Source organism: Eufriesea mexicana, unplaced genomic scaffold (assembly GCF_001483705.2).
Source record: "Eufriesea mexicana isolate 0111107269 unplaced genomic scaffold, ASM148370v2 scaffold757, whole genome shotgun sequence".
Classification (NCBI taxonomy): domain Eukaryota; kingdom Metazoa; phylum Arthropoda; class Insecta; order Hymenoptera; family Apidae; genus Eufriesea; species Eufriesea mexicana.
The window spans coordinates 891803-902852 of record NW_016908927.1 but is presented as its reverse complement, the minus strand read 5'-3'; the positions used below and the strand labels follow the sequence as shown (position 1 = coordinate 902852).

Genomic DNA, 11050 nt, shown 5'->3' with positions numbered 1-11050 from the left:
AACAGGTAGTTAACGAGTGATCTAGCGAAGGAGTTTGAAAAGTGTGTAAATAAACTATTGCCAGTGTATCAGTTTTTAATCATCCTGTAATGAACTTACGTAATAAGAATTAATCTCTGCCACCTATCAAAATAACATTCTCACATGACAAAACTTTGATGTTACTCGGTCGCCACCACACTCAACATCTCATTTAAAACGCAATCTCGATTATTAATTTACAATAGAGAACTGTCTACAACAAAACTCGTAAACGTTTACGAACGACATTAATGCTCCTTACGTATTATTTACACAATTGTCATAGATCATTTCCAAATCGTATCGCAAGGCAACTTTTGAGCAACAACAGTTGGATCCAACCGATTCATAAATACACGATGAAGAATTACTTCGCAATGATGGCTCTATGGAATAATTGTTTTCGTTCTTCAAAAGACAATGCGTATTATTAACTGTACGAATAATTTGTTTGACGCTCGATAGAAAAATTAAACGATATTCTCATGGTGATAGCGAACGATTTGAAATAGATCGACTGGCTATAATAATGAGCTAGAAACGGTTCTAATGTCTGTTAAAAGTTGTCTTAAACTACAGTCTTTGTATATCGATTATCATTTACAGCAGGGCGTCAATAAATAAACCTCGACGCATTTTCCATCAATGTTCTCTTTACATTATGTATAAACATTCTGGATTTCAATAAAGATATATATATATCTATATATGTATATATATATTCATATATATATATATTTATCTATATAGTATATATTCAGGCATTCAATAAACGACTGTGTCCCATCCATAAAATATTTTTTTCTTTTTTCTTTTTTCGCAATTAATTACCGCTCGCCTCACAATTATTAATATACTCACTCATCATTATCAACACGTTGATTACGTTTTCTGTTTTGCATTAGACGCATAATGTAGAGTGTCCGGTTTAATTGAGAACGATTAAATATTTCTACAAATATGACACATAAAGGAAGAAATGTTTCAGGTGAAAATTATAAAATATCAAACGGGACAAACTGTAATCGATATTCGTTCCACCTTGAAAACTTTAGGATAGTAATCTATACCTTTAATTACAGATAATTAAAAGCACTATTTACTTTGTATCTTCTGCATAAACCATTCTCGGGATATAAATTGTGCAGGTTGAAAGTCATCGTTTAGACTTTGTACATCACGTTGACCCTAAAATGTCGGTGACATACCAATTTTAAAAGTTGACATTTTGAGAATGGCTCGTGCAAACAATAAGAGTAAATAGCATATTGAAAATATTTCGACGCCAGTTCCAATAATACGCGATAAAAAACATAGATTTTCGTTGAAAAATGTAATCGTGACATACACTGGTTTTTCTTTTTTTTTTCTTTTTTCTTTTTTCCTTTCCAAAGTTGAATAAACTCGAATACAAATTGCCCCTCTCTTAATATCCTACAACTTTCGTTTCAAACATTCTTCCATATCATCCATATTCGAAACGTATCTCCAGTTCCATTTAAACCGGATACTCAGTATATTAATTTGTATGCTCACAATCGTGAAACAGCAAAAATCACTTCTCGATTAAACTTTCATGCCTGTAGTTCTTAGACGACCATTAACAAATACATTCGACCGCCATACACACACAGAGAGACACGTGAGGTAAAACAATCCAATCTAATTGTCGATTATTAATAATAATCTCTTTAAGTCGTTAATCAAAGCAAAGAGAAAACAACAATCTTTAATCGAATAGAAGAAATTGTTTTTATACTTTTAAAAAGCGTGGAGAAGCTTCTCCTCAAATACGTAACCAAATCGCACTGACACGTACTGCTAACTGCGTGTATAATTAAACGGTAAACGATATAAAATTGGAAATTTATGTGCTTAAATGAAGAAGATAGAGCTTTTTACAATAACCTATCGAGTCACAATTACTAAATTATATTTTCTTCAGGATAGTGAGCACATGTACTTTCCTACTCTTAAAACTTTCCAAAAGCTCTAACCTTAGAATTTTGGAATTTTACGTTCACGTAACATTTGCTAAATGTTACAATTAGGAGTACATGTTCAGACAGTTTGGTTTGGTTTCAAGAAGATTCTTTGTTACATGGTCTCATAATCTTAATACATCTTCTTTGATGAAACTCGCACTACGGAATAATAATTAGTAAAATTGTATACACATCAAGTAGGAAATATTCTACAAGTAATGTAACGCACAGAAGGTACAATAGCACAGATATATCTCTCGTAAAAATCCTTTTTATTCTTTTAATAATGTGTACTCATAATTGTTAGTTTGGAAATAGTCCGCCTAGATTAATTTCAATGCAGCATACGGATAATATTGTAATAACTGTATTTATTTTTTGCGTTCGTTTTCCTTAAAAGTTCATCTATGCGGAAGTTATTGACTACAAATCGTGCAATATGAATTAAATCGTTTTTTCCTCCTTTTTTTTTTGTTAATTGTGATCTTTGCAAAATAAATACTCAACTTTCAGCTCGTAAAACTATTCTTTGCTTCGAGTGGTTAAATAATTTTATTCCTTTCTTCCTATCCTTTTGTAAAAGTAATGGAGTAAATCGAAAAGATTAGAGATGCCATCTTTCACACGCAATCAAACAACGAAATTTTTTACGCACTTATCATACCTAATGTAAAACACATTCCTCGCATAAACCGTTTATGTGCATGCATTGAAAACGTTTTCTTTTCTTTTTCCTCTATGTTCCTTCTTTTCTCTTAAGGCAAAACATTTAAAGAATTAATGGCATTTTAAATTTCGGGTAGCTGCGATCAATCTGTATGCAACTGCGATTTCACACTTATACCGTCCCATACATTCGTGGTTCCTTATATAAGAAACGAATATTACACTTATCATAAATACGTTGCATTGTTCGCTGAATAATGAAACGGCTCATTTGAAATTTCATTTGATCGATCAAGAAGACAGATTGAACATCGAGACGTGTATAAATACATACATTCGTAATTTTTAATACCGATTATAAGGAATCAGGTTAAGAAAATCAGAAAGAAAGAAAGAAAGAAAGAAAGAAAGAAAGAAAGAAAGAAAGAAAGAAAGAAGAGAGAGAGAGAGAGAGAGAGAGAAATGGTAATAAAAATACTCAAATGTAAAGATCATATTTCAGTCAATGCAACGCAAGATAAATGCACTGAAACACTGTAAGAAAAAAATTTGTATAGTTTTCTGCTGTTTCTTTAATGTTTTGTTCCGTTCGTTGCAAAACATCTGTTTTCAATAATCTTCAGAACGTAGAATAAAATTCTAAGTTTGTTTTACTAATAAGAGACATATTATGCAGTTATTTGAACAAAGAAAGGATATATATATATATATGAATATATATAAATTGAAGTTAAAACTGGGCTTTCAACTAAATCTTCTTATTGATCGTTCTCCTTTAATCTCACGGCCATAAGTATTTCGTTTCTATTAAATCACAGTTGTAAAATTCGAATAGGTCTATGATTATTGATGATTCAAATAAGATGATTGTACCGGTGACATTAACATGCATTAAGAAAAACTAGGTTCCTTCGAAACGATCCAAAAATCGAACATGTTCGTATGTCACCGGTACGTGAGCGAGAAGTCAAAATTGAAATTGATGATTTTGCACACTCAACGATCTAGAAGATTTTTTGAACTCTCACGTTCTAATGTCTTCTACGGAATTCTAGGTACGCTCTAACTCTTCGACTGATTCTCAATTACACATTTAAACACACGGCACGAAACTTTAAATAAACATAAGCACATATACGTACTCCGCTATAATAAATCTCGTTCTTCTTCTACGACACATTCACAATCATCATATATTATATATATATGCAATATATATCATCATCATCATATCATCATAATCATCACCAGCAGCATTATCACCACCATCACCATCATCATCATCATCATCATCATCATCATCATCATCATCATCACCATCAACACTATCATCAGCATTATCATTATCATTATATCATTATCATCACCATCATCATCCTCGTCATTATCATTATCATTTCAGTATATTAATTATCTTTGAATTGGTTAGACCGCACGCTTGAAATGAGATCATACAACTAGTATGCAGATGCAGATGATCGAAGCTATCCGTCCTCTTTAAAACACGCACTTGATGAATATTGTGCTAATTTCTGTATAAGCCGGTAGGAAAGTGAAAAAGAGAGAGATAGGGTTAGAAATATATTTCTTTTTTTTTTCCTTGTTTTTTGGTGTGACGTGCAAAAAGACGAAAAAGATTATTCTTTGTTTGTTACTTCTTTTTTCTCATGGAGCATACTATTTTATATGTATACGATACGTAATCATTATGATCGAATCAAATTGAATTTAAACAAAATAAAAGAAGAAAAATGTCCTATTTCTCTCTGTTCGTTCCACGTCGAAACGGACAGAAATTCTTAGAAACCGTTCCCCTCCAACGATAGAGGCTTTGGTTCTCTTTTTATAAATGAGAAAATTATTTTGTACCTACACGCACTTGCCTAGATTCTTGCCGTTGGTTATCGTTTATCAGGATCAAAGGAACGGATTCGCCGCTTTCCATGACTACACTGGGACCCTCCACGCAGCCTATTCGTACTTGAGGAAGGTGTTCGATTTCTGATCACGCTGTCCAGGATGATTCTGCCAAGCACCTTGGGATGCGTTCGGATTATTCGGGCCTGGACCACCTGTTCCAGGATTGCCAGTATTACCATCACCACCCCCTTGATTCATCCAACTGAGAAAGCCAGAGTTTCCACTGTTACCGATACTATTGTTGCCTGAAGGTGGCTGACCAGGTGGGCCAGGCTGGTTCGAATAGCCCTGATCGTTTCCCTGATTCTGCAAGTTACCGATCAGACCCCAAGATGCTTGGTTCAGTGCAGCTGCGACTAGAGCTGGGTTGACTGGTAACGCGGATAAATTCAGACCTCCCATTGCCAGTGGATTCGACATACCACCGCCGCCGCCACCGCCGTTATTTTGCCCCGTAATGCCCAATGCTTGGAGGTTAGGCATGTCCAGATTACCCCGATTCCCTGGATTGTTCCAGCCATTTGGACCCATATTGTTACCTGAGTGGCCCATGTATCTGTTACCCTGATAGTTTCCCTGCACGTTATTCTCGACGGGACCTGGGGCGCCTCTACGCATGTTCGAATTCACTTGATTATTGAAATTCTTATTGTTCCCCTCAGACTTTGGCGCGGCGTTTGACACATGTACAGACACTCCTTTAATAATGTGATCCTCGCCGCACAGGGACTGGGCTACCTCGGGATCTAAGAAAGTAACAAATGAAAATGCACGGAAAGGTTTTGGGATGAACACGTCCGTCACTTCGCCATATTTGGAGAAATAGTCGCGCAGATCATCAGCAGTTAGGTCTTCTGTACAGCGTCCCACGAATACCTTGCAGGGTACTTGCTGAATCATTCCCTCCTACGCACAAACGCACAATCAATCAATCATGTACAACAGATTTTCACAGATTTTGGAATTTTTTTGTCTTATTCAATAAAACTTGCGTACAGTGCACTTTAATGTACATATATATATACACACATGTACATATATATGTATATATATATGTATATATATGTATATGTATTTATATCGTTTATCAAAAAGACTGGTCAAGTACACGCTAACTTTATCTTTCCAAACAGCTTCATTAGGTTTCTTTATTAATTAAAAATAGTATCCTTAAAATATCTAAATCGAACATTGATTAATTTTGTTTAAGAATCAACCGAGGAGAGTAAAAATTGAACTAATCTGCACCAACGTCAAGTTTTATAGAAAACTCTTTTGATACACATGTCTAGCTAACGATTTGAGAAAAAAAGGTATCGCCTTGTCAATTTACAGTTCTTTTTTTCTTTTTCTTTTTTTTTAAATCTCCATGAATGAATATATGTAAATATATACACTTAAGCACTATGGCCTCTTTAAAATTCATGCACAAAATTCGTACAATGTCCTTTTTCTTTGTATGTATTCGATGTAAAATTTCATGCTATGTATATTACATTATCTTAAACTGAATAAGCACAACAGTTGATGATAAGATGTAGACAGTTCTTCGAAACTATTGCTAATATTAGACAACATATTTTTTTACTTTTTTTCTTTTGTTTTTTTTTTCTTTTTTTCTTTTTTTCTTTTTGTTTTGGTATTTGCAACAGAAATCACGAGTCAAGGGGAATAATATGTCCTTTACATTTCTATAATCAATACCATATGACTATTTTTTGACTCAGTAACAGAAATTCAACAAATTCGCTTCTCAATCGAGATACATTCTTCGTTATTTTTCTCCTATTAAAGAATTACATATGCTCGACATTGTTACTTACATAGGTGATTAAGAAATATGATAATTAATTTTCAATCGATAATACGAGTATGCGTACTATTAATTGGAAAAATTATTCGAATTGAGCAACACGCTATAGACCAAGAGAAAAAAGACTAAAAAGAAAATAGGAAAGACATATGAGGTACAGAGCAATTACGAGTTAAACAAATTATACAAAATTGTCAGCATACACATTGTCAACCTCTACATCACCTGAAGGTACCTCGTACAAAATCAACTGAGTCTTAGCAAGCTTCAACCACGAAAGTACCTATTCCCGTTGAAGCGTGACATATGTATTTAACGATAGTAACAAGACTCATCAGTATCTTGACGTATCCGAGACATGGTGATCCCTCGATGGACGATGCTTGTAATAACGGTCATAATAGTTCTCTTTAGTTGGATATCTTGCTGTATCCACAAACCTGGCGTCCACTTCCTTTGCGTCCGGTGGATATCTGGCGTCTACTTCTCTGTTCTCGACAGCATATCTACCATCTGGATCCCTACCATCGACCGCATATCTTCTATCCATATCACGATTGTCCACCGGATATCTACAATCAGCCTCTCTACTATCAGCCGGAATTCGATTGTCCGGGTGTCTGGTATCTGGATACCGAACATCCAGTGTGTATCTACAGTCCGTAGAAGCGTAACGACCGTCTGCCTCGTAATAATTTCGATCGTATCCATAATTGTATCTGGCTTTTTCCGTGTAGTCCGGATTTTCCATCACCGGATACACGGCACGTCCTTCGTAGTTGGTGTATCTTGTGTACTCCGGGTCGGACGGGTAGGTGGTGGGATTCGAGGGCGCTGCGGTTGTATGTTGAACCATATAATTACGTGTGTCGTACCCAGGATCCTCATAGGATGGGTAACTCGGTTTCTCATACGCATTATAGTTCTGGCCCTCGTATTTGTATTTATTGTTATCATCGTACGGATAATTGGGAGGGTACGACGGATAATGCGTGGTTTTATAATCGTACTCCGAATCGTACCTAGGTGTATTAGCAGCTTCGGATGTATTTAAGTTGATATACGGTTTCGCCACAGGTACCCGTCGACTACTCGGCGTATGAACCGGTATAGGGCGGTAGCATTCATTGTGTTTGCTCGTATCATACTGACGAGCCATCATTAAGCCATCAATATTCTGCAACCAGATACACCAGCCCTCGACAATCACATACAATTTTTATCTATTATAATTGGTTGAATTACACACATATACGTACTCTCGCTCATTTATCGCACTTTTAACATACCTTTTTTCTATATCCCTTTCTTTCGATTGCTTTATCTTTTTTATGACGTATCATACCACATACCAATTATAAAATTTAGAACCTAACATTTAACACGCGCTAATAAGAGATCTTTGTGATAAGAACGTCATGACTTCAAGCATCATGCGTCTTCCATTCATCTACGAACTGTACACTCTATTTATTCGTATGTTGCCATTACCATTTTACAACTATGCAGTAAATCGATTGTAAAATCAACATATTGAAAAATTCTATTTTGTTATTTACTGATATTTTATAGGTAAATCTAATTACGACCTGGAAATATATTTCTCTTCGCAAAATTCAGTGCTCACTTCAAGGAATATGACAATTTGTTACGTTACACATCACACGTGGATCATGATTTTCGATTGCACACACTGTCACGCAAGCCATACCCATTACAATATTTAGCATTTTCAAAAAATTATACATTTAACCAGTGCTCGACTGTTTATCATTTTAAATTCACTCCCAGTATATTACATATGTTTTAACGCGAAAAAAGTAAATCACTTTAAATCTTGTTCTATAAGTGCAACAATATTTTATTTAAACATCTCTAACAAGTTAACGATTGCACGATACATAGAATTCTTTGAAAATTTCGCACGAAAAAGTCGAATTTGTAAATGGGCAGTTCTGCCTTTTGCAACTAATCTGTCCAACTTTTGCATAAATTAAGTGGGTATGTATTCTCAAGGTATTATATCTATTTTTAAAAAACTCTGACAGTGTCTCTACTTTTCATAGCATACTCAAAAAGTTTCCACACTATTTAAAGAGAACACAAACATACTAATGTTATTTACAGGAGCACGCAAGCATACTTTCTTGAAGTATCTCACTTTGCATCGTACAACACTCATATAAAAACATTCACACGCATTAACACATTTCCTTTATAAATATGCCACTTAATTCGACTACACATTCATCTATTTATACCACAGTATACTGTCTCCTCAAGAGATGTATATATAAAAGATGATATTCAAAAATTATAAGCGGAAATCAATTATGTCTTATATATATTGTGCAATGATTCAGGATAGAGAAAAGAATTTATAAAGCAAAGTATTCTATCCACATCTGTGCCATTATCAGGCTTCTTAATCATTCTTTTAACTTTCTTATAAATCGTGCTGTTGTTTATGGTTCAACTAATATATTATAGTGTGTATCAAAGATCTATACAAGATATATATTGAAAGATGATTTAAAAGAAGTATATATATACTTCCCTTTGTAAATAATATTTTATTCCTTATTTAATTAAGGATATTTTTGTTTTTAAAATTTCAGGTGTAAAACCTCTTTTTCATGATATGCATCATTTTATTAAATTTTCCAAGGTTTTAAGTAACAAAAGAGTATTATATGGTAATTTCATATATAATACTTGTGATAGAAAAATCCGACTAAGAAAATTATATTTCTCAAACAATCGTTTATGAAAATTATATTACAATAATCAATCGAATAATGCAAAATATCTTTACAGACCTATGATTTACACACAAATATCCTATATATGCATTTTGATATTAGATAACTGTTAAATAATTAGATAGTTCATAGATACTTGAAGATATGTGAAAAACAATTAATATTTGTCAATGAACATAATAATGTTCTTACCTTACTGTTGGGAACCTTGACATCACACCATCGTCCATCAATCATATGCCGCTGAGCAAGACATCTTAACTGAGACTCATAACTTCCAAATCTAATAAAGCCAAATCCTTTGCTTTGTCCTGACTTTGCATCTTTTTTAACCTATAACAATGTTATAAATTTGTATCATGTAGGTTTCATGTATCACAACAATACAATTTCTGTATTATACAATTTCATAATTAAACAATTTCTATAACGTAATAATTCAATAAGACAATTAACATGTTGAATGCCAAAGAGATCACTGGTAATTCAGGTTATTAGGGATGCCATACATATCATTGATAATGCCAAAGTTACTGAAAGCACTTAATTTAAATGAATACTAACATTTGTAAAATTTTTAAAATTTTCCTTGTTATTAAATTATGTATATATGTTATAATATAAACATATTACAATTATATAAAATAACTAATATATTAGTGAACATATTTAAATAATTTTATTTTTAACTGCAAACATATTATTTGCACATATGTTAATGCTATAACAAAAAACTCATTTTGACATTGTAAACAAGTTACATAAAGTTGGTCCAGCATTCAACATGTTAAAACAATTATATAATTCAAATAGAATTTTAATGAAATATTCTATATTAGTTCAAAAATTTTAATGCATTGTTTTAAATAATTATTTTTGTACAATATTAGGAGAAAATCAAAAGAAAGAGAAAAAATTCAAATTGTAGTAAATTGAGAAACTCACCTGAGCCATGAGTACTTCGCCAAATGTTTCAAAGTACTCTCGCAAGTTTTGTTCAGTTGTTTTCCATGGTAAACCAAGTACGATCAAGTCTGTGCAACGCAACTTTGTTTCCATTCTTTTAGTCTTAGCTGTGGAATTTTCCAAATTGTCATCAGATTTACGTTTGTTCTCTGAAAAGATATAAGTGTTCATGTCTACTAACTTTTTCATTTTACTAAAATTGCTTCCAAAAAAATTTGAGTCTTAAAACAAGATTCTATCTGTATATATAATTTACTATCAAATAGAAAAATAAATACAACTGCAATAAAAATAAAGATAATAAAAAAACAGAAGTATAGAAATCCAGTACAAATAATTATATTTTAAGAAATATAAAAAGTTGTGTATCATATTGTGTACACGTATAGCTTTCTCTCTCACTCTATACGCGCGCGCACGTGTGTTGTGTGTGTGCTTAGTGTATATGTGTGTGCGCGCGCGTGCAATACATACATTATATTATTACATTCTTATTAAGCACTCGAGTTCACATACATATGAAATTATACATATATAAGCCCACACAACTATAAACAAATTTTAGTTCTTATAAATAGGTGGATGTTTATAGATGTTATTAAAATTACAAGATAAAAATATCATTATATAAACTTATTTATAATCCAGATCTATGAATGTTAATTCATTCAATCGAATATTAACATGTGCTTATGTTAATATTACGAGATATGATCAAAGATCGAAGTTAAATGTAATTATTTAATAGGGAAATTATACATTGGAAAAAGAAAATTTGTATATTTTTATAATAAAGTAACAAAGAATAAATTGGTTAATATAAAAAAAAAAGAGAGAAAAAGGAAAAAAAAGGAGAGAGAATTGATTCGAAAGTTCAACACATAACAAACATAAACACATGTACTGGACTTCAAAAA

General features: G+C 32.8%; 1 protein-coding gene across 4 annotated transcripts in view; it reads right to left on the bottom strand.

The window, feature by feature from the left end:
• Positions 1–4046: 4046 nt before the first annotated feature.
• Positions 4047–11050, bottom strand: part of TBPH (TAR DNA-binding protein-43 homolog) — an 8807-nt gene continuing 1803 nt past the window's right edge. Inside the window, exons 2-5 of one of the 4 annotated variants that reach the window (XM_017899049.1) lie at positions 10113–10282; positions 9360–9500; positions 4823–5498; positions 4047–4744 (exon numbers count right to left, since the gene is read on the bottom strand). In XM_017899049.1, the coding sequence (XP_017754538.1) occupies positions 4644–4744; positions 4823–5498; positions 9360–9500; positions 10113–10282 (1088 nt within the window). In that variant the 3' untranslated portion in view covers positions 4047–4643. Of the gene's footprint in view, positions 5499–6725; positions 7583–9359; positions 9501–10112; positions 10283–11050 lie in introns of those variants that run through there. The other 3 variants (XM_017899046.1, XM_017899048.1, XM_017899047.1) reach the window with 3 other exon arrangements.